The following is a 25,037-nucleotide window of genomic DNA, read 5'->3' on the forward strand; positions in this document are numbered from 1 at the left end:
ACCACATCATTCGGAAGGTTATGCCAGTCAGGAATTGTGTTAAGGAAAAATGAATCCTTGGATACATTATTGCGGCGTTGATAACTCTCAATCCTTTTGTGCTATTTACTCTCTCTGATATGCGATGTGGCTGCTTTAAATAAGTGGTTGTATTAATACAGCTGCAATCATTACATATACTATGTAAAAACCTCGGCCTGCAGATTTTTCTCCGCAATACTGTCGCGAATTTCTGAGCTTTTTATACGGAAGTTATAATTCCCTGTCAAAACCCGTGCGGGGCGTTTCTGTACCCTTTCCAATTTGTCTATGAGAGTACCGGTGCAGGGATCCCATGCTACGCAAGCATATTCCAACACTGGCTTGACATTGATCAAATACAGGGTTTCCTTCAGTACCTGGGCAGCGCACCTCTAAAATTCCTTCGAAAAAAAAAGTCCTACCCGCCGCGGTGGCTCAGTGGTTAGGGCGCTCGGCTACTGATCCGGAGTTCTCGGGTTCGCACCCGACCGCGGCGGCTGCATTTTTATGGAGGCAAAACGCTAAGGCGCCCGTGTGCTGTGCGATGTCAGTGCACGTTAAAAATCCCCAGGTGGTCGAAATTATTCCGGAACCCTCCACTACGGCACCTCTCTCTTCCTTTCTTCTTTCACTCCCTCCTTTATCCCTTTCCTTACGACGCGGTTCAGGTGTCCAATGAATATGAGACAGATACTGCGCCATTTCCTTTCCCCCAAAACCAATTATTATTATTATTAAAAAAAAAACTCCAGAGACGTTGGAAGTTATCATGTCAATGTGGGCTGTCCAGTCTAGGTTTGCTGCGATTGTAACACCAAGATATTTTACGTTTTCTAGAGTTTGGATAGTGTTACGGATTGGCAGGTATGACAAAATATATTTTTTTTCTTTTCGTCAGCAAATTGCACGTGGTAACACTTGGATACTTTCAGTGTCATGCCCCCTTTCAAGAACCAGTAAGAAACCTTGTCAAGTCACTTTGTAACATACTCGAATCATCAACGAATGTGACAGGGGAATACAAAACGCAATAGTCAGCATATAGCCTGACAATGGATCTGTGGCCGACAAGTAAATTATTGATGAATATAAGAAACAAAAACGGTCCGAGCACAGACACTCCAGATAAAACACACACAGGCGAATATGCCGCACCATTTATAGCCATCTGATAATGATGATGATGATAATGAATTTTTATGGCGCAAGGGCATCTGTGGCCAAAGAGCGCCATGACACAAGGTTGTTTTTACTACTCAAGGCGGGGTCAGAGACCCATTTCCCAAGCATTTCCCCCTAAAAAAGCCGAGCACCAGGCAGGGTGCCTTAGTTGCTTAGTTCGCGAGCGGTGTAGAGCCTGTCGAATACTTTACTTTACACATTGCTATTGCGCACTTTTTGCACTTACTTGACTGGTGTCCTGTAAGATACTTCAATAAACAGGAGCTTTTTATCTCGGCCAAAAAAAAAAAACAGAAAGCAGATGGCACGTCAGTAGTCATCTGCTACTGACGCGCACTTAAATATTGTTTTAGTCAACCAGATAGGTAGTCTTCAAGAACAAGACATGCTGATTTTTGCAGAAGAAGGTGGTGCGGAACAGCATCAAAGGCCTTTTTAAACTCTAGAGGAGGAGGAGGAGGAGGAGGAGGAGGAGGAGGAGGAGGAGGAGGAGGAGGAGGAGAAAAACCTTTATTGCTCTATTAAGCAGAGGTGTTAGCGGCTTCCGGATGTCTTCATCCCTTGGGCTGAAGTCCCTGTTGATCCGGTGGTTGGTTCCCTTGTTCCAGGGCCCCACTGAGCCGTGCCACCTCGCATGCGTGCTGCGCTAGTCCTCTTTGGACCGACAGCTCGCTGCTGGTGAGCAGGCCCTCCCACTGTTCCGCATTGGGCTCTTTTAACTTATGGAAGGCAAAGTTGTTCTTGCATTCCCATGTGATGTGGTATAACGTGGGGGTTGCCCCGCACCACGTGCATGTGTGCGCGTAATGGTTCGGATACATTTTGTGGAGTGCGTGTGAGTTGTGGAAGGTTCCTGTCTGCAGTCTTCGCCAGCCGACTGCTTCGTGTTGTATTAAGAGTGGGTGTGGCGGGGGATACGCTCGGTTAGCAAGCTCGCGACCTAGATCATCGGCCCTCTGGTTCCCCTTCACTCCGGCGGGTCCCGGTGCCCAGAAAATCTTATGTTGTATTTGTGTGCTCGAGGGCCCTGCTTGGAGGATTATGGTCAGCTCCCCTTTTCTGACTTTACCTGCGGTGTAGTGTCTGCATGCCATTTTTGAGTTCGTGAGAATTTGGAAAAAAAATGCGTCTATTGGGAAACATTTGAAAATACCCAGTGCAATGAAATGAATGAACTTTGTTGGTTGGGTTGCACACGACAACCCTACTCGAAAACCGTGCTGCGCTCATGTGAAAAAACTTTTCTTGAAGATACTTTATAAGTCCAGAGTAGATTATGTGCTGAAGTGTTTTGCAGCAAACAGAAGTCAAAGATATGGGCCGGTAATTACACACCTGGCTACGACCACCGTTTTGGTAAACGGGTGTGGCATTGGCCATTTTTCAAATTAGAGGCAATTTGTTGGACTGTAGTGACTTGTTAAATAAAGTTACCAAGAACAGACTAATGTCATCAGCACAACGCTTGAGTATATGGTTAGAAATGTCGTCGAGGCCTGGCGCGGAATGCGCATTCAGGAGCACTAAAAGGAAAGTGCATAGGGACACGGCAATCTTTCAACATATTTTTGTCGCCTTGAAAGTGGCATTCTTGTTCTTCAATTTATTCTTCCTCCAGCTTACCCCACTTGTTCTTGTCGGGTCATTGTTTCCAATTCATGTTCTCTACTTCTTTCTGCCCTCAGCTGTCTCCACTGACAGCTTTTTGCCGCGGTCTATCTTCACCTGATTTCGCCAACTCCTCTTTTAACCGACCCCGTTCCCTCTTCCCTCTGCGTCCTCGGTGTTTTAGCGCTTCTGAAAATGTCAGATGTGCATTCCTACCACCCATCTTTCGACATTATCATTCGTTCTCACTACACGACCGAACCAATGAAGCCTTGCGGCTCCTGTAGCTTAGCTCCTTTGTTGGCCACCGCGCCCCTTATAAGGTGATCCTTCCTGGTCACTCCACACATCCATCTAAGCATTCTCATCTCAGTCATTTCCATTCTCTCGACCTTCCTTTTCTTCGGAGCTGCATTGTGCGCTTCACACGTTATGGCCGCTACCGCCATCGTCCTGTAAACTTGTCCCTTTGGCCGGAGGCGTTTCCTGTCGTCGAAAAACATGCCTTAGATGTCTCATCAATTTTTCTTCGCGCCTGCGTTCTGCGTCCAACCTTTTCCTAAATTTCTCCGTCCTCTCGTATACTCTGCTCCAAGATACCCGAAGCTGCTCACTTTTCTGATTCACTGTTTTTCAGGTCCAGATCCTCGATCCCACATTCCTTTGCTCAGCGGGATGCATGTATTCTGTCTCGTTTAGACTCAACCTCTTAAGCTGAAACGGCAGCCACTTACAGCGGCATTCATCCGCAGTTGTAATTTATTAAAATTACCGAAATTCATGCAACTTAGATTCATATAATTGCCTGAGATTAATATAAACCTGAGCGCCAAAAACAATACAAACCATGATTAAAAATTATGAACAGCATATACCGGTGTGAATGCTTTTACCAAGCACGATTTTATATGACAAATAGAGGGAGAGTGAACGGGCTGCTTCTGACGAGCCTATACAACGCACAGCACGGATTCAGCTTAGTGCGGACCGCAGTCAAATCTCTCTTTATGTAACGCCGTGTTACCCAATAACAGTTGCTTCCTTTGCTCTGCTTTCAGCGTCAAAGAAATATGCACACATGCCCAGCGTAAGGCCTTCGAAGAATCGACTGTTCGGCGAGATGGTGCATGACTCGAAGATACAAGGCGCAAGAGTGGACAAAAATTATTGTGCGACGATAAAAAGAACGAAAAATAAAATGTCCCCGCCCGTGCCACTACGCAAGAGTGGACAGGACGAACTAAGAACTCAAAAAGCAGGTGAGGTATGTATGAGCACCCCCTCTGTATCTTTGACAGAACTTGTGCATTTGGCCCAGCGTGTGAATTCATGTCGACGACACAGCTATCCTCACAGAGTCATGCGTGTGTTTTGTTCGTTTGCTTTTGTCCTTGCACCTTGCTATAAAAGGCGAGCTCGTGCAATAAACTTCAGTTGCAGTAAGCGCCTTGTCCATGTTCGTTCTTAGTTCGTCCTGTCCACTCTTGCGTCTTGTATCTTCGAGTAAGGCCCTCGGTCAGTGCACGCGAGGCTTGCATTCAGTTTATCGGATACCATATGAGGCGCCGCATGGGCTCCCTCGTGCCGTACTGCCACTGGGGCACGCGTGCTTCCTGTGATGTCTTTCTGTATTTGAGCTTTTTTTTTTCAGCGTGTGCCCAGCAGTCCTCCTGGTCGTCGACCTCTGCAGCCTGTCCGAAAGCGCGGCGCTGACTATTCACCCGTTGCAGGCATATCAAAGCGAGCCGTTTCCGTCGGGAGCGAATGCAAAATCCGCCGACAACTCAGTAACACGTGCGTTTCCCGGGCTGCGAACGTGATTCGGTAATCTACCTAAGATGCGAGCGTCGTCGCCACTCCTATAGAAGCGGCGCCTTGCGCGCCGCGGCGCGGAGTTCCATCTGCATTTCAGCCGATATAGGATGTGATTGCGCGAGGAACGCGCCGTGTCCAGTGGGTTTAAACGCGGCACACCGACGTATATTTTACTTCCAAAGATACATTGTATACACCAGAGTGCAGTGACTCCAGCGCATGAGCTACGCATCGGGCCGATCAGTGAACAGGTTTCACTCCGAGCGAGTCGATGCGACGAGTGCCACTCGGTCGTCCGGGGACTCTGAAGGGAGAGCCGGCACCCCGAAACGGCCGTACGGGTTTTGATTCTGCGTCCTTCAGATACGCATGCGTGGGAGAAGAGTAGGAACGCGGGAGAAAAGCTTTTAAACCATCATTGTTTCCGCATCTTTCAAAAGCAGATAGTCCATTTTTTATGCTGTTGTGGCGGCACGATCTGGCGCTTACAGGACGAAAAACTTGTCTGCGCTATATTGCAAGAAACGCACGGAGAAAAATCCACCGAGCAAAACGCGAGAGTTGTCTTCGGTGACTAGCACGTACTGTGTGGCGACTTTGTGGAATGACAAATGCTGCTTCTTTCCTGTAAATAGTGGCGGTTATTAATGTTTCTCCAAATTCCACCGTGCTTTCGGAGTGTTGAAATAAGGCTGAAAGGGCACCGAGAATGGCCCAAAACGTGTCAAGAGATTATGGTGGAAATTAAACGACCTTGCCTCATAATGCAAGAATTTGGCACGAGGATTTATAATTTCAGTTCGGCTTAAAGAATCACACAAAACCAGCTGAAGCGACGTCTTGCGATGAAACGTCTTCACTATCGGTACACCAAACCACGTGAAAACATATCGGTAAAATGCTGCTTTGATATTCATAGTGCAGCGTGTTTTTTTGTTGTTTTTTTTCAGAACTGTTCGTCATATTTTAGAATAGTTTCCGCTCGCTACGGAACGCCCTTGGATGAAAAGGAACCTTGATTGAAATCGCAAATTATGTGCTTTGGTATTTTGTTCAAAGATGGAGCCACATTTCTTGATTGAAACGGTAACCACGCTCCACTAAAACTTTCGTCGACGAGGCATACGCCACTGTGCAATAACACCTTTTGGTGGGGACACTTAAATGAACGCTAAGAAAGATTAAAACGTACTAATTAATCTTCTTACGGCGGGGAGTATATTGGTCTTTAGGCCATCAGTTTTGCCGAGATGCAATCGTTATCGCGCCGCTGATCGTGCTTTCTAGCATCAGGATACAAAAAAAAAAAAAGGAAACGGGCGCATGCATTGATCGCTGATTTCTCGGTAAAAATTTTTATGCAGTGTTCATAACAAAGAAATTGAATTTCATCGCCTTCATTGCACGTAGTCCGGTATAGATATCTGTAGACTAGCTCTTAGTATGCCGCAATTAAAAGTGCACCAGTAAAGTCCAAAAATATGCCCCTTGGAGGCAAAAATATTTCTTTTCATATACCGTTTCATATACTGATGAAATGTGTGTACTTAATCGTACTCAGAAATTTGTGTTTTGTCGCTGTGGTCACAGCCTGCACTCTGAAAGCCACTAAATACACGCATTGGTTCATATTAATTTGTGCGACCACTTTTGAGGTCGGCATATCTATATGTATTATAATTTCGGCGTCAGTTTGTTGCTCGACCGTGCACAATTAGGTTCGCGTACAGGAAAGAAAGTTTCATAATACTTGAACTTTTGCGTGAAATTGGTAACTTTGAAGCCTTAGCTGCCTCCAGTAAAAGAAACAAGCGCTGACGGCTTGTCGCGTTGCTTCACAGCACCTGAAACTAAATGGGACTTGCGGATTCGTTCAGCAAGTGCTTGGCGACGGTCTGGCCCGACCTGCGATTTGTTAGAAAAATATGAAAGACTCAATCCCCGTGGTGTAAACAGAAAACTTGAGGGGACATTTAAGGTCCGCCTAAGGGCATGTCGCGACAGTGTGAATGGGTCCATTCAGCGGCTTGAGGTCATCTTTGCGTGTCGCTTCGCATACACGGACACTGCTCTTTTTTTTCACCCTCCTGCACAAGTACTCCTCCTCTGTTGCTTAGGTTCTGCCTACATGCCCATAATGCTGAAACCCCCGCGATATGATGTACTGCGCCGTCCCAACAGATATGGCTCGCAAGCAGTAGAAAGTTTTCACAGCGCGGAACTTGCCTTCGGGTGGAACGCTCCTTTGTGGCCTTGTGATCGCGTGTGTGCAGTGAGTACTAATCAATGTGTGCGAATAAAGAAGCAACATTACGCGAGTAAACTGCAGTGTGGAAGAGTTCAAAGAGAAGAATGTGGAAACTGAGTTGGTATAATCGTTATAAATGTGTGAACGCGAACTAAGATAAATAGCTGGGTGTGAAGAGAAATCGCCGAGGGAAATCATTAGCGCTATCGCTTCATACCCTTCAAGGCGTAGCTTAAGTTTTCAACTAACTTTTTTTTAATGTGCCAATGATATAAAACTAAATAGGAAGCCAGTGAGCAGCCTCTAATTCCTTCTTAGGGAGTCTGAAAACGCCTTGTTTCATGGCTAACAATCTCTTCTCCCAGGTTTTTGATTCGTTGCAGAGATGAGCACAAAGGGATGTAGAGAGACGGACTCGTGTAAACGAAACTTTCTTGCAGTAACAAATAGTGGTTTTACTGTCGTCGCTATAATGCCTAAAGCTCAATGTGGGAAAGAGGGAAACTAAACAAAATTTCCGCTTGTAACATTGGATACGCATACATGCACATGAAAAGGTCGTTTTGCATTCACCCACTGTAGAGGATGGAGGATAATCCATCATTACGAAACCTTCTACGCAAACAGCGGGAGCTTGCGTGCCATGGCGGCCTTGTCAGGGCAATCCGCTTCCCACGCAGTAGCCGCGTACTTTTTTGGCGCCGTTGTATTTCGGCGCGCAGTCGTGCAGGTGCGACAGGCGTTTCCCCCCCCCCCCCCCCCCCCCCACCATTCTTCCTCTCTCTTTTGAGAGTGCAGTTTGTCGACTGAATTTTGCCGTTGTGCGCGTCCTAGTCACTGTGATTCCCGTTTTCTGCAGTTCGTACACTAGCGCTCAGCAGCGGAAAATAGATTGAAGTTCGCGTCTTTAGCGTTACTTTGTCGTCGTTTTCATTTGGACGCAGTTTTTGCTAGACAGTAAGAAATGTGAAAGTTGAAGGCATTATTTGTTGAGTTCCCTTCCGGAGCATCAAGTGGGATCTGCGCGCTGAATCATGCAGTTACCGACGAAGCAGGCAGTGGCGTTTGTCTCCTCATTATCCCTGCTGAACCTACGTGCTGATGCTCTCGGTCAGGAAAGTGGATCTCTTACGAATATGAAAACATAAACGGAAAAACTTTTGGCGTTATGAGTGGTACTATGGCATCTCCATAGCCTACACTATGCAAAAAGAAAAAAAAAATGTGCGTTTGATAAGTGCACAGGATCTTTTTAAGCTAGAGATTTTTCATCTATTTCTGCTGGGGTGTTTCACCGAAGATGCGCGATTTTTAGAAATTGGCTTTTTCAGTGAGAAGAGCACTTTTTTTTTCAGCGTAGCACTGTCAGAGGTGTAGCTTATCAAAATAAAGCCAAGAAGTGCTGACATGTAGGCTGGGTAATTAATATTGACTGGTTAACTTTCTAACTAGTACTCTTCCTGTCCTTATTTATTGGGAGGCGTGTAGCCCATCGTAAGTAATATCCATATAACTTTTTAGTATTTCGAAAACACAGTTACCTATCGGCGCTGTGGTCTAACACAGTTTGGCTATTTCGACGAGTTACGTACACTGAAGAGGGTGCTTAGCCTGCGAGCGTCTCCAAAGCGCATGTATTTTGGCGCGTACGCAAAATTCGTTGGGCACAGTGGCAAGGGTAACGGCGTTTTCCAAATTCTAAAAATTGATATTGGTATTACTTACAGTTGACTACACGCCACTCAGTAAATATGGAGACAAACGGTAAGAGTGAAAAAGTTAACTACTCAGTGTTAGTTCACTAACCTTCTAGTTAGCATGCCGTAGCTGTATTGTGATAAACTACAGTTGTGGGAATGCTATGCCGAAAAAAGCGCTCATAAAGGCTATTTTTGAAAAATTGTACAACATCTTAAATGAAACACCCGGTAGATGCGCCTGCCAGCTAAACGCGATGAGGGAAAAAAAAAAGGATATGGAGGGTGAGCAGTAGGAGATGGGGGTGCTGGGCGCATCAACAAGAAATGCCTTGGCTCGCTGCTCAAGAGCGTGAATTGTTTTTCACCGGTGAGTGGGAGAAAACTTGCAGGCTTCCGCGGCTGTCGTGCACGCAATATGCAGCTGGTCGGGACGCTTACGATCGCGTGCTCTGACCCAATCAGAGCTGAGCGCCTATATAAATCGCAGCGCTTTGGAAAGAGTAAGCGCGTACACATCTCTTAACGTGGAAGCGCCGTTCCAGATCTGCGCAACCCTCTACGTTCGGCCTAACTTGCTTGGGCTTGTGCGTTTGCGTAGAATTAATGGCAAAACTTTATGGAGGGAGCACAATGGAAAGACGTGGAAGGAAAGAGCATTCTTTTAGATATTCGCAGGGTTTCATGTTGCCTTCAAATGGACTGGCCTTTATCTCAGGAACGGGAAGTTGCACCCCCTCTTTCTGGTCACTAGATTTTCTCGGCCCCATATGCACTTCTCCTCGTGCTCCGCAGTCACCATACTTCCTTCTCTCACACCTGCTTCCACCCTATGCTACTTTTCTTATAGGCTGCTACTGTGTCGTTGTAAGCTCATGAATAGGCCCGCTTGCACAAACGCGAGCCTCTAAGTCCAGACTGAAATCCGAATCTCGTCTTATTATAACTTAAGATAAGTCTGCACTTCCCTGCAGACGTAGTGTGCTTGCACGAACCGAAAAACCTGAACTACAGTTCAGACTTATTTCAGACGGTAGGTACTTTTAGTACCTAGGCTGGAAATTTAGCCGCCGACAAAGAATCAGGTGGGGAATCGGCCGGAAGTCGTATGTGAGGGCGACGGACGTTCGCGCTGTCCAATAGATGACCGCTATATAATGTCAACATCCGGATACATTCCCGCGCTTTTTGAACACTGAAAGCTGACTATTGTGGTATCCAGTTTCCCATGGCGGCCCACCCATCCTAAGTGAAGAAGTTTGAAGGAGCGTTAACGACCCAAACTATGTTGTGCACACAGCTGCTTTTCACCCTCCCTTCCCAATTTCAACCCGGGTTTGGGGGGGGGGGGGGTATTTTATCTGGAAAGCAATGGTTTGGCAGAGGTGCGCTTAATCTCGACTGGAAGACTCAGCAGAAGCGTGTATCGTCGGGTGCAAGTCAAGAAACGGCATGACAAGCCTTTTTCAGTTTCTGCAAGGTTCAAACCCCTCTCTCTAAAATGTACACACGAAAAGAACATCAAAATTGCTTTCAAAAAATTGCATTCCGGGAGTGGGCCCTCAACATGAATGGCCCACTAGGTTTACGTGCCACGGCCCATACTTCCACAGTGTTACTCAGCCTCTCTCCCTTACAAAGTAAAAAGAGAAATGCATGACAATACACCAAAACATTCTCACAGGTCGACGGCTTTCTAGGAACCCGTGACCATGGCGGCTCCCATCAATCTCAACCGAGCCGCTACCGCCGCGAGTAACAAAATACCAGTGTTGACGGTAACGCGTTGCTTTTTTCGGTAACTTAGTAACGTACTCGTTACCATTTGGGACCTGTAACGGGTAACGTACTTACGTTAACATTTTTCGGTAACGTGAGGTGTCACGTTACTAGTTACTTTTTGTTCCAGTTGTCACCTACTCCGTTCCATTTTTCTAAAAAAAGCGCAGAACACCTGAAGTGATGTTGGAAATAAACAAACAGGTGCTGTCGACGACCTTTGTTGCGGCTCGCATGCATGCCAGAAAACACCTGCCCTTCACGACGCACCCAGCTAAAGAAAAAAAAGAGAATAGCGATAAAGCACGAAACACGTGCACGAACACGCATTCATCTTTTGATAGGCTAACAACAACAACAACAACACACACTGGCCTTCGCCTACCTCCCCTTCCCAAAAAACTCACACACACAATTGTCTAAATAGTGGAAGCATGCCGAGCATTTTGGAACATCACATCTTTCAGAATTAGTTCAGCGATGTTTTCTTTGCGAAGTTAGAATGAATGATGAAGTGCCATTTCGTGTTTAATGCCACATTCAGAAGATGGCTTCATCATGTGCCACAGAGTTAGAATTCAACACATGTAACTCTACAGGCAACTTTAGGCCACTATAACATTGCTAAGCTCCTGCGCATTTGTGCAAAATACCGCGTAAAATGGTTGTTTGGGCTCTTGAGTTCTTGCAGCGAAGGCGCAGTAATTAAAATTTAGAGCCATGCAGTAACGGCAAAGTAACGTGCGGTACTTTTTTTCGGTAACGGTAACGCGTTACTTTTCTTTATAGGTAACGTAGGGCGGTAACGAGTTCCTTTTTTCTTTGCGTAACGAGTAACGCATTTTGTTACTTTTTTTCGGTAACGCCTACAACACTGCAAACTATCAGTCTTCGTGAGGATTGTTGACAGGCGTTCCCACAAAATCTGGAAAGCGGTGCCAGCCTGTCGTTGCTGCCTCTGAAAGTGCGTCGGCATCGCCTTTGTACATCTACATGCGTTTCGTTGAGCCGGCCCGCTTTTCGGGACCCGTTGGTATGCCCCGTCCTCTGGCTTCGGCGCCGCCGCAGCTCAGCCACGGCCTCTTCTAGCCGCGCCCGCGCTGACCTTACACTACGCTTAATTCTTCTCAGTCAAGCGCGACCGTCCAGACCCGTCTCGCCTGGCGGTGATGACCCCTCATAGCTAGACGGAACAGGGGGGCGGCCGGCGTACATTCTAAACACAGTAACCTCTAACGTAACTTTTGGACGTGAGTAACTTTTGTCGCAAAGGTTACAATTGATGTTTTCATTATGTTTTCTTTATTTTGGTGGTGCCCAAAGGTTACAACGGCCAAAAGTCAACCGTTTCAAAGGTTCGATGAAAAATCGCCAAGTAACCTTTGCGCAGTAACCTTTGAGCAGCACGGTAAACTATATGCGTCGACAAGCCAGGAGATATGCGCATAGAGAAGACGTATGCTGCTTTATGTGCGGGAATGTGCTTTTTGATACATTGGGGCTGCTGTTCCAACCGCTAGGTAGATGCTTTAATATGCCGGAGACATCAACGTACGCTATCGCTTGAGCCCGATACTACTGTTTTGGGTCGCAGTCACATTGAATCGCGCGTTATCAGATATCTGTCTTTACTTTTACCAAAGGAGGCTGCGAATGCAATGCAAATGCAGTATTTTGTGGCTGAATATGAGAGAACACACCTTGAATGTTCAATTACTGTCCATGACTTTTGCAAAGAAACCCAACGTGTACTTCCCTAAACATGTTCTGTTCCGGTTTTATTGCGCGAACAAGCGTTAATAAACAGATATTTCAAATTACACGTAATTTCTCGATGCCTGGGATAGAGCCTATTTCTCATCTTCCTCGAACTGATACGCGATAACAACGGTCGCAATTAATGGTCAAAAAGCAGACATATGGAACGGCAGCGACTGGGAAGGCAAACAGCGTACGTAACCGCATTTGCGGGCTGCCGAGTGCGCAATTCGACTTCCCTTCTTGCGGCTCTCTTTATACGCTTCCAATGTATCATTTCAGGTGGCAAATACGTATCACAAATCAAAGCGTAATGCGCCCACGGTACGAACGCCGGCGCCCAAGAAACGAGTAATTGGCAAAGAACTACTCAAAACATTACGTGACGGCCGCTCCAGTATGCGTGAGACGCGCATGCGCAGACGGCTGGCGCTTCACCCAATGAAAAACGATCTCCTGCTTCACGCTTGGCATCGTTGCACGCCGGCAAGTCTAGACAACGGGAAGGCGCGGACGTTGCAGCGTTGCGGAGGCTGCTTTGTTCTTCAAACTAGACTTGGAACCATTCGTGAACCACGCCGTCTTTTGGTGTCGTTTCTTAAGTGGTTTGTTTGGGGCGCACCGCGTCAGTAATGCCGCTAAGCAGCAGGGACTTGTGGGGTGCTTACACTGCGCGGCAGCTGCAACGAACCTCACTGTGACTGTAGAAGTCGTCCTGTGCTCGGCAGACGGCTCGGCACGCTGCGCTATTCCTTACGACTGCTGCAATCACGTTCCAGGGATTCATGGAAGAATAATGGACTTGGGTGAGTGGCCTTTTTTTTACCATGTGCACAATAACGACTTGCGAAGTCATTTATTTCATGCTTGTTAAAGCGCGTATTTTCTCTGTTAGCCAGAACAGCTTCATTTGTAAGGCTCGTTGAGTGCACTTCGAAACGAAATCATGTTCAGTAGTTTGAGTGCCTTAGTCATCTATTGCGCAATGTTTCCTGTCAATAAGTTCGGTTATCCAGAATATTGGTTCTAGACTATTGTTGCAGTATGTCTACGGCGTCATTAGGTGCAATAATACGGGGGTAATCTAGCGCTAATTCTTGATCGTTTGCATGCGTGTGCGCATTATTGCATGCCTACAAAAGAGCAAGATTGAAACGCACGGCGGTAGTTTTGTTTTGAGTCTGAATGCTCGAACTTTGCACGTCGTTTCATTGATTATCGATTGATTGGTGCGCCATAAGATTTTGGCGATACAACTGGGCACATAAAAAGGAATATTGAAAGTGTGGCGCCCCCGAACTTTATGCAACATGTCTTGCTGAGGATTCAGTGCGGTACAGATGGTGTGAATTTAGTTTTCTTGCCAAATGATTCTGTCGCGCGTTTGTCGAAGCCGCCATATATGGCGGCTTCGACAGAGTCACTGCTCGTGTCTCCCACGCTTAGCCGTATTAACTCTCGCCGCAAAACGGGGACCTCTGGGAGTTACGGGAAAAACGTCCCCTCTCCTTCCCTCTAGCTTTGCCGTCGCCTTGGCCAATCTACCTCAGCCTGCATGCACGCTTCTTTCCGACAACACACCGACGGGGATTAACAAGGAAGTCGCCGCTTCTCGACGCGGCGCCGTCAGAAAAAGACGGATGGTCCGAACAAATCCGCGGGCATCCACCGATCCCTTACAGCGAACAATGCAAAACGCTCAGAAAGTAACCTCTGCACAGGGACTTGGTCCGCAGTTTGCAGAACCAAAAGCAACAGCATGCTGCAGCAATCCCTGCATAGCTCTCGGAAACCGGCTGGCTCACAGTCGCAGGAATTAAGTCCATACCCTTTCCTACCCTTGATATCAGTACCACCGCTCTCCGTCCCGAAGCTTCTCCTCCTCCTCACTGGGCCTTTAAATTTAAGCTGCAAACCAAACTGCCCCCTGTCACCCTTGAATAAGCAGCGGAGCCGGGTTCAAACGTCGGGATACCCACACATGAACTTCAAGCATTCGAGATTTTCGAGACGCTTTTGTGCGCACGTGAACGGCCAGCAAGTATGGACAGCCAGCCAGCAAACAAACGCATGAAAAGTACACACTGGTCAGAAGACGAGAAACTGGACTTAGTTCGTCTCGTCGGCGAGCGAAGAACGCCGCTATTCGCTAAATTTAATTCCTCCATCACTCGAAAAACACGCGAACAGGCATGGGCAGGTTTAACTGATATACTGAATTGCAGGCATCGAGTCATCACGTCCTTTGTAGCACGCACCTTCACGCGTGTCGGTCGTCACCCACGCCACGAGAACATGCACTGTTAACCGCGACAAATTTGGTTTCAGCGCGTCAATCGCCGGCGCCGTAAATATGCGCGATGCTTGGGCAAGGCGTGAAAGAGGGTGGTGCGTCAGGCTGTCGCGCGTACGTTTTAGCGGAATGTGCAGCAAGAAAAAAAAAAGGCAGTAAGCATGGTAACTTCAGCGAAAAGCATGGTTGCTACCATTTCGTATTTTGTTATGTTGCCGTTTCCTATTCAAATGCTTACGCTGCACGCGGACAGTCAGTGATGTATACAGATAGCAACTTGATTGTTTTATTTGCCTTGTTCTGCAAGCACATGTACAGTAGCATCGTGCGTACTCCCATAACATATCTCATGGGAAAAAACAGAGCATAATAAATACACCTTTAGCAAGAACAGGGAAGGGAAAATTTATTTTGCGCGGAAGCAAGTCCATCAAGCATTCAGTGCCAAATATGTCTAAGAAAACAATAATACAATGTTTGTATCTGCAATGAATGCAAAAGCAACATGAAGCATCTGATAATTCACAGAAAATCAATATTTGCAATTTTGATATGGCAGGCACATCACACAGACAATTACATGGCACACAGAGTATACTGATAAAAGTACATACTGAATTAACTTTTCATGACAGTGTTTCAGCTACATACAAAGTAATGCATTTTTTATAAAGGTGCATTCATGTGCATGTTCTATACTGAATCTCACTGCAGTTTTTTGTGATTCAAAAGGATATCACAGCGACTATGCACAGCTTTTCTTGGTGGAACAGGACTGATGACTGTCTCAATGAATGTTTGCAGGTGCTGGCCTGAATGAGCATGAGATTCTAGCCCTGCTGGAAGCAGTCAGGGATGTCCTCAGGCCTCAGAATCCCGTGCTTCTGGGCCTGTCGGGCGGCATAGACCTGAGCGAGTGAGAATTCTTTATTCCAAGCAGCAGTGAACATGGGTGTATTGTTATAATCAAGCAATCACTGTAGCGCACAAAATTCCAGCAGTAATGATAGCAGTTTTCGCAGTTTGCTTGCAAAGAACACTAGGTGGAAGTAACATTCGAGGCCCACATGCTTCCATGTGATGCCTTACGAAACCGCAAGCAGCACACTTGCAATCTAAGTCTCTGCAAAGTACACACCAACTGCTTCTGTTAATTAGTGGCGCAAACAAGTTGTGATCTCAACGATATTGCCATGCCCTTGTAGAGGTGATGTCGTCCGGATGCTGATTATGCTAGGCTCCAGTAGAAGTGACACTACAGTGCAGCTAGCAGACTCCCTTTCACAATCTCTAGCTTCGCAGTGAACAGGAGCAAAATCAGCACTGGGAGGATGGTTTACTTGGTTCAGCCGTAGCTGCAGTGCCCCAGGCACTTGTGAGAAAGGGTGTACATCACACTACGTACATACTAATGCTTTGAAAGCTCGATATTTTGAACGGAAGTAATTCAAACTTTTGGATAATTTGAACCATACTGCTTGACCCTTCCTGGCTCTCCGTCATGTTTGATTACAACAAAAGGTAATGGCTGTTGCCTTTTGGAAACAGAAGCAGGTGAACATTCAACTGGAACTTCGGTTAATTTGAAATGTGGTGGCATCGATGTGTGGTTCTTGATTTAACGAGCTTTTACTTCACATTAGTTATGTTTTATACAAAAGCTGAAGTTCCCTCATTTTGCTATGTCACACAGTTAAGTAAACAAAGCATTTTGTTGGACTAGTTGGTTCATGGCAGAGAATGACGAAGAGTGCAACAACAATCAGCAGACAAGAAGTGGACAGATGAGGAAACTGCTCTCTCCTGACTCTTATTGCATTGTTTACCATTCCCTGCTCTGCAAACAGACAGGCAGCTTTCTCTAATGACAGAAATATACTGACAACTTAGTCAGCTGTAATTCATATTAGTGAATGTCACCACTAAGAAAGCTTGTCTTATCTGCACAGGGGCACCACAGGCGACCAGCAGGTGCTGTCATGTGATGCAGCTGTGCAAGGGCCATCTGGGCAGCAGACCACAAACACTGACACTGACTCCACAGAGTACTACACCAATTATATGACTTATGTTCCTGATGCCGTCAATGAGCACACATTTTACGCTGCTGCTGAGGTACCAGCAGAAGACCTAGGCACTGTCGTCACAGCTGCTTATGTGCTAGGAAGCCCACTATCCTTCAACAGCACACAGTCAGATGCAGAGGATGGCCAGACAGCCACAGCAGCAGGTGAAGAAGCTTCTACACACAACGGCCACCAGCTGCAGGACCAGCCGACAGTGAACGAGGCTGCACCTATCAGCAGTAGCAGTCACGAGCAGCAACACACCACACCAGTCAGCAGCACACGGCGGCCATCAGCAGCAGCAGCAGGGCAGACTGCAGCCCTGCCGCGTTCTACTCCGCGGCAGTCACGGTCTATGCAGCAGGCTGGGCACCTAGAGGAGGTGATCCAACTTAATCGCGAGAATGTTGAGCTGGAGACAGCTTCTCTACAGGCACAAAAAAGGGCAGCTGAGACTGTTCAGGCAACAACACAGACTGCAGCAGATGCAGTAACTAAGATGGTGCATGCAGCCAAACATTTCCTTAAGCTTAACGACGCAGCTGTTAAAACAATTGAAAAGTTTGGCTGCCTAGCTGATGCACTAACAGAACTGACACAGGTCCAGACAGAATGTATGAAGATAGATTTAGAAAACTCCAAACAAAAGCACAGGGAGCGCCAGAGCTCACAAAATTTCTGTACTAATTAGAAACTTGGCACTGGGTGCTTGGCGAGCATCATTACATTTGAAGTGTTAAGCTAGAATGTTTTACTTGTACCTCTCCTATGCATGTACTTGTTTATATGTGTGCAGTACCCTCTGTTCATCATGACTGACCGACTCACCCAACAATGCATTCTCTTAGTATTGCATAATGTTTATTGTACAGCATGTGCAACCGAAGCAGTGGCCTTGTGGTAGAGTATCTTCCTCACATTCGGGAGGTGCTGAATTCGATCCCCTGCGCCGCCGGGTACCCACCGGTTTTCTGATGGGTATAAGATTTCCCCCCGCCTGGGGTTCTTTAACGTGCACTGACATCACAGACTACACGGGCCTCTAGAATTTCGTCTCCATTGAAATTCGACTGCCGCCGCTGGGATTGAACCCGCGTCTTTCGGGTCAGCAGCCGAGCGCTATAACTGAGCCACCACGGCGGCTTGTGATATGTTTTGACCGTAAATTAAGTTACTTACGTGCAATAGGGATCACAGGTTGCTTGGCCCAGCACTGCCATGAAATATGCTTCCTTTAAAGATATGCAGATTGAGTTGGGTGGGAAGCATGCTTGAGTAATAGCATATTTAATGACCATTACTGCTCGTGTGCATACATAAAATATAATATTTCACTGAAAGATAGTTCTACGCTTTTTCTTTGCCCCCATGTATTCATTGCCGCCCGAGAAATTATTCCCCCCGCGTAACGGCGTATGGTAAATTTAGAATCGCTTTAGTATGGTATCAGCGTGATAATGATCACAAGATCGATAGCCTGCCTGTTCTGCTGTTTCTGAGGCTCGTTTTAGTAGTGCCGGAGACTATCAGTCTGGCCTTGCGTGTCCACTGCCGATGGTGCGAACGCTTGTTTCTGTGGGTTTTCTGCGGCATCTGCATATAGCGCTTGTTCATGTTAACTGTACATTCTGTGCAGAGCTTTTGCCGTAGCTTTCCTTCTCTCATCGTGGTGAGCAGATATTCTTAGGTAGTGGCGCGACTAGTATTGCCTGAGCGATGCGTTTAGGCATTTGTGTCTTGAGGTCTAGTATGGCAGCTTGATGCCCATTCCTAGGCGATGAAATATGGCCCTTCCTGCTTTGATGTGGGAAAGCTGTCCTCACTGCATTGTTAGGTGTGCTTCCTTAATCTTGTCTAGGGTGTTGTGTACTGCTAGGCCGAGCAGTCTTTCGGCGGAGGTATACTTCGGTAGCCTCAACACAACCTTGTATGCGTGTCTAATTATACCCTCTAGTTTGGCTTTTTCAGTGCTGACTAATTTCAGGTATGGGAGTGCGCATACAAGCCTGCTTAGTACAAATGCTTTTACTGTTCTGTACAGTTTTCTCCTTCACTCATGTCCTTTTGTTAGCAATTTGTCTTATTAGTCTTACTGTCATGTTGGTGGTTGTCTTTAGTCATTATAATGTCTCTTGTCCTTCCTGTTTGACTGAAGGAAAAGTCCAAGGATTCTTATAGTTTGAACTTGCTTTACAGGAAGCCCTTCCACCAAGATGTTAAGTGAGACGGATGTTTGCACTTTCTGTCTCGATGGCCTCGTGCTGTGTTTCTGATTTGCAGCTTTACCAGTCAGGTCTTCTATTATTTGAGGACAACGTTAACAATGCACCAAAACAAACTAAGCTATTAATGTACAAATCCTTAATTCGTCCCACAACTGAATATGCGTCTCCTGTCTGGAATCCTCATTAACAATGTGAAATTAATCAAATTGAGAGCGTCCACAGGAAAGCCATCAGGTTCATATACCGTCAATATGATCGGCATTTTTCACCTTCTTGTGCCTTGTCTGCTTTTAATCTACACCCCTTGTCCGTTCACCGTAATGTGGATTCACTGCAGTTCTTGCACTGCATCGTCAATTCAGTTTATCACGTCACAACTAGTGTTTATCTTACCCGATATTCTCCGATCACCCAGAGGAGTTATCACAGCCTTAATGTTAAGCCATGCTTTGCCCGTACTAATAATTTCAAACATAGCTTTTCTCCTGGTACTGTTGAACATTGGAACTTAATTCCTGGCATAACATGGTCTCTTCCATTGAAGCCATTTCTAACAGCTATCGGTGCCACATGATGTTTTCTTTTGTGTTGTGTTCATTGTGCATTGAATCAATTTATTAGTTACAGCCTATCACATTGTTTGCGCTATGTATTTAAACATGTTAGGTGCAATCTTTTGTGTATGTGTGTGTGTGTGTGTGCACGTGTTTTTGTTGTATGTTGCCATTTTTACACGAATTGTTAACCCCCACTCCTGCAGTAGCCCCAATAGGGGTTGCACATTGGAAAATAAATAAATAAATAAATTTCTACACCTTGTTGCAGTGTGTCCTCTATCTGACCATTGCTGCCAGTTTTCGTTCATAAAGTGATATCATCTGCATAGAATATGAGTCGCAGCCCCGGGAGAGCAGCTAATTTAGGAGGAATTTAGATTAGGTAGTGTTGTCAGTTTGCCTACATATGCATGTTGAGATGCTTTCACCACATATTTCACCTCAGGATTTCAATGAATTAAGTTGCACTCACAGTGAGAAAAGTGCTGTTGCACAAGAGCACTGTGGACTGCACTGCCATCCTCGCTACCACAGTTTGGCACAGCCGCAACTTCTGGTGGCACCTGGCACGCTTCGTCATAGTGGCATGCATACTTTTTCGCCACATTGTGCAGCACACAGCACGCCACAATGATGGCAGGGCATCAGTCTGGAGCCATCCGCAGCTCTGCATGCAGGCAGTGGAATCTTCTTTTCAGCTGCCCTATGGTCCTGTAACAGAAGATTGCGGCAGTGCTCTTGTACCACCGCTAATTGAGCGACGTGTCCCGAGACACTACATAAATCTGGCCACTACGGTCATTGAATGGAAGCCCTATGAAGCACATCAAGTGCAATTATCTGTTGTGCAGCTCAAGGTATACCGAGCTTTATTTTTCGTTGTTTATTTCACGGCAGAAAATGAGGGAACTCTGAGAGGCCAGGTGACTGATTGGGCAGGCTCGTGCAGAATCACGACAGAGAGCCCGAGGATGGAACAGGCAAAAAATGATGGGTCGGTGCTCATTCTCTTGTTCACCTGTCCCATCCTTTGTGTTGGCTGCCATGAGTTTGAATGAGGACAACACTGGAATGAACACACAGAGCAAGTAGGAGGAACACAGCCTTAGTGTTGACTGCAGAGTTTTCAATGTTAATAAAAAGATGTGAATGCTTCTGGCTATAACCTCACGCCATACTTTACTGATTCATGTTTTATCATGTGCAATTATAATGTCATGCGAATCAACAAATGACTAAACAAAAGCCTAAAAAATGCGGCAGTACAGTTACACCAATTCAAATGTCGCCACTTGCTTGCACTGTGACAAAATGATGAACGTCAACCACTGTACATAAACAGCAGAAAAATTACTTGGGAGGTAACTGAAGGCTATGAGCAATTAAACTGTACAAATGACTTTGTGCGGGCATTTTTTCTAGTGAATCTTCCAATGCACTCATACCATTGCATGATTTTAACATAACGATATAATCATAGAATGCCTAGCAACGTCTCGGCACGGGCTTCGCATTATTTCACTTCTGCGCACTGTGTACTGAGAAAGGCAAAACCGACAGGCGAGATTCTCGCATGCTGACTGCGCGTTGACGAACCATTCCACCACTGCCCTCGTAGTGCCGTGCGCTAGCTGCATTGTAGCGACTATTCCCAGGTGTGTCTGGCGTCCGGAATGGGGTCATCAGCCATGGACTGCACGGGTACCCGCTGTCTCCCAACAGCAGGCCGGTGTACAATCCCCTGTCAAAGCGTTCGGCAAGGGTGCTGTTGGCAAGCACCCGCGCGTCGTGCGTTACACCTGCCCACTTCGCGACGACGTCGAGGATCCGGCAGTTAGCGTCGACTACGAGCTGAACGTTGATGGAGTGGTAAAAATGCCTGTTGACGTACGCCTCCTCGTTCAGCCCGGGTGCCTGGATCCCCACGTGCGTGCCGTCTATTGCGCCCACCATGCAGGGGAAGCCGCCCAGAGCGTAGAAGCTGCCCTGCAGCTCAGCCAGTTCGTTCGCCGAGGGCCAGCTGGAAAACACAGAACACAAATAACTTTTGTTCCATATCGATGTCATGCGGGATCACACTCTCACACTCGAGGGCACTTCCGAACCTTCCTTCACAAAAACTTCCAGCTCTAGCGCACAAATCCCACAGCACCGGAGGCGAAAAGTAACCCCCCACTGAGAACACGATAAACTGCGCAGTTGCTGCCCAAAACGCGATTTTCGCACCTCCGTCTTGCGATCTCAACGTAAACAATTTTATGCAGCGCGTAATATTGCTCTGTGCAAGTGGTGATGTTACATCGTTTCTTTACACTGTGCGCTGATTGTTTTCTTGCAACCAAAAGCTATAACTGCTGTCGAGCGTTTCTTTCGTACTTTTCCGTGCCGCAATTTCCTTGCGAAAGCGCCCAGGCGCCTGCCTGGCTAGGAAGCTGAGGCAGCCGCTGCACACGGCGCCGTAGAAGCAGACAGCAGGGAGCCGAAACGCCCGCGCCCGCAATAAAGCTATAAAAAATCGCGAAGGGTTAAAATGAGGCTTACCGTATCCAAGCGGCGCTGTGGTGGACGAGGGCAAGAGCAACTCGCCGAACGGTGCGGCTGGCAGTCGACTCGTGCACGTTGAGCGTATCTCCGGCTGTGATCAGAAAGCCGCCGGTGGCGAAGAACTTCAGCGCGACCAACACTTGCTGCTCAACACTCAAAAGCGTAGCTCCGGCAGGTTGGATGCTCGAGGTCGTCGCGCAGCAGCTCGGCGAGGTACGCGATGCCAGCGCGGCCAAACCGAAATCGCCTTCGAAGCTCGCCCTCGTCGAAAATGTTGGTCCGGTCCCGGAACACACGTTCACGACGCAACAGGCGCTCGGCGAGCATCTCGAGGCGGACCAAACGCAAGACAGACATGTTGGATATGGCAGGAGAAGATTCAGACTAGACTGCTCGAATGCAGCTTGGGTTCCAGCCTTTTTCCAAACTTCATTCCAGTCTGTTTCCAGTCTACTTTCTTTCGTGCAAGCGACTTGTCGGCTAAGGAAGAAGCCTCCAATGAGTTGCGATTTAGCATGAAGACTAGATTGAGCCTGAAATGACACTTGCGCTAACGAAATTACTAGCTACTATGCTACATCTGTCTCTGCGTAGGCTTTAGATTGGAATTACATTTCATGACAGCTACACAAGTTATAAATGTCCATGGATGTTCCTCGCTGTAGTGGACAAATAATTAACTTTATTCTTAAACCATGTCCTGTACTCCGACCTGCAACCTCTGGTGTGACCGAGAACTTTCGTAATTCTTCTCAGACTCGCTTTGAAAAAAAAAAAAAAACATTCTCTGGCTTCAGATGCAGCCAAGTTTTTTCGAGTAGCACATTGCCACCTTCGTGGATTTTTCGAATCGGCACTATTCAACATAAATAAAAGTTCCGTGTCCAGCATTTCGCCTCCACTGGCGGCAACTGTGCTTCATGGTTTGTTCGAAGAGCGGCATATCAGCCTCTGCCTTAATTGCCCGTATTGTGCCGCGGAAGAGCTATAATTATTGCGACGTGAATAACATCCTGTAGTCCTGTTGGCGTGATACAAATGTGCTAGCCCCATACAGGGTGCTTAACTTAAGACATTATACAATTTTGAAAAATAGGCTTTAAAAGTTAGAAAAGTCCTTTTTTTAGCATAGCATTGTAGCTAAGACGTGCTAATTAGCAGGCTGGTTAACTAGTACGGAATAGTTAGCTTTTTAACTGTTAGACTTAGGCTCCTTAATTCTTGAGAGGCGTGTTGCCCACCGTAAGTAATATTCATATCAGTTTTTAGAAATCCGATAATGCGGTTACTCTCGCCGCTGTGGCGCGGAAAATTTTTGCTATATCGCGCCAAAATAGATGCGATTTCTAGAAGCTTGCGGAAAAGCAACCTCTCCAGTGCACGTAACCCGTCAGAATAGTGAAAATTTGTTGGGCGAGATCGCTGTGGCAAACAGCGTTGGTATAAAGTTGCAAAATTACACAGACTACAGGGTTGGTAGAAAGTTACTTCTTCGTATGTACTCCTGTCAGTAAAAAGTTACAGAAAATACGTTTCACTTTCTGTGCACCTTTAATAATACAGAGCTGGTAGAATGTTACTCCCTTGTGTATATTCCTGTCAATAGAAAGTTGCAAGAAAATATTGGTGCAGCTTCTTGGTGCATATTCAGTGACGGCCTCTTACCTGAGTGCATGGTAAAATCTGTTGCAGCTAGCTAACAATTTCATTTAGTCGAAATGTGTCATATGTTATTCGTAGCAAATTCATTTGGAATCAAATTAGGGTATAGAGAAACATTTTAAAACAGAAGCCATTCTATTTAATAATTTTTTCTTACTGCTTTCTATGTACTGCTGTCAGTAAAAATATACTAGAAACCGGGAAATTTTTTTGCTCATGCGAATAAATGCCTAAATTAGTCAAGTACTGTAGCCCAACATGTCAAAGAAACTAAAGCAACCTTAAACACGAAACAAAGGCTAGCAATCACATTCTCTTAGTCAAGTATATTCTATTAATATTTGTTGATAGGAGGTTAAAAAACTTTCTTACTGCTTTCTACGCACTGCTGTCAGTAAAAATATGCTAGAAACCGAGAACATATTTTATTCATACGAATAAACACCTAAATTAATCAAGTACTGTAGGTTATAATTACAAAGCGGCAACTAAACCAACCTTGGACACGAAACAAAAATTAGCAATCACATTTTAGCCGAGCACTACGAGAGGGTTTGTTGTAGCAAATTCATTTCAATTGTCTGAATGCAAGCCTCACTTGCTTTTACATTTTAGAGTGAGGGAAAAAAGCGAAGGTGATAGCAGAACATCACGTCGAACTTCATAAACACTCCTTGAGTTGAGGACATTTATTGGCACTTGTTGATAGGAAATTCGTAAATTTTAGTTTGTATGAACCGTTCTTAAAATAAAGTTACCAGCAAATGAAATAATATCAGTACAAAGAGAATGGACTCCTAGAATACCCAAGTATTATTGCCTCGCACGTCACGGAAATTAAAAGAACTTTCTAACCAAACATAGAAGTGAGAGTAATATTGTGTTAAACCATCACAGTGATGAGTTCGTCACACCAAATTGATTTCAGTGATTGCTCATTCGACACGAAAACAGTGCTTGCTGCTGCTGAGCATTCGACCTTAATTTTTGTACTCAGGCAGTCGTACTAAAAATGAAAAAAGATTTAGCATTTCAGAGGTAATAGAGAGTTTCAGCAGAGCTGGACAACCGCTCTGCCAATACGGTAACGCGTTGGTATTGCGATTGTTGCAATTCTTGCCTGGCCTTATATTACGGTGTAGTCACAGTTACCGTAATTTGCCGTAAGACGGTGTTCAAACTCTCTATAGTGTTACGAAGGTTTTGCTCTGGGGTATCGGAGGAACTATGGTTGCACTCTAGAAAAAGAATTTGGAGCGTAAAGTCGCACCGTTGCATTTCCACTCCACTGAATGGCACGCTCTCGACTGTTTAGAAGACGCGCATTATGCCGCCAGGTCCAGATAACTTGCTTTCCGAACCTGCACCTCAAGCACCTTCTTGACCTCACGATACCGTTCGCACTGCCCGCAGTGCAAAAGCGCCCAGCTCTCTTTATGCCACTCCGCGTGGAAGTGCCCAATTTAAACCCCTTCATTACCCTCTTCCCCGACGGCAAGCAATGGCTGATCGCACGGGACTGAAAACCAGCCCAGCAACGGCCGCACATATTCGTGCTCTGAGGAAATTTGTGGCGCGTATG

General features: G+C 46.2%; 1 protein-coding gene across 1 annotated transcript; it reads left to right on the top strand.

The window, feature by feature from the left end:
* The first annotated feature begins 15,061 nt into the window (after positions 1–15,061).
* On the top strand, positions 15,062–17,286 carry LOC144119815 (uncharacterized). Its single transcript, XM_077652349.1, has 3 exons — positions 15,062–15,317; positions 16,351–17,081; positions 17,264–17,286. Exons 1-3 carry the CDS (start codon positions 15,196–15,198, stop codon positions 17,284–17,286), a joined length of 876 nt encoding a protein of 291 aa, XP_077508475.1. The 5' UTR covers positions 15,062–15,195.
* The last annotated feature ends 7,751 nt before the right edge of the window (positions 17,287–25,037 follow it).

Source organism: Amblyomma americanum, chromosome 1 (genome assembly GCF_052857255.1).
Source record: "Amblyomma americanum isolate KBUSLIRL-KWMA chromosome 1, ASM5285725v1, whole genome shotgun sequence".
Lineage (NCBI taxonomy): Eukaryota > Metazoa > Arthropoda > Arachnida > Ixodida > Ixodidae > Amblyomma > Amblyomma americanum.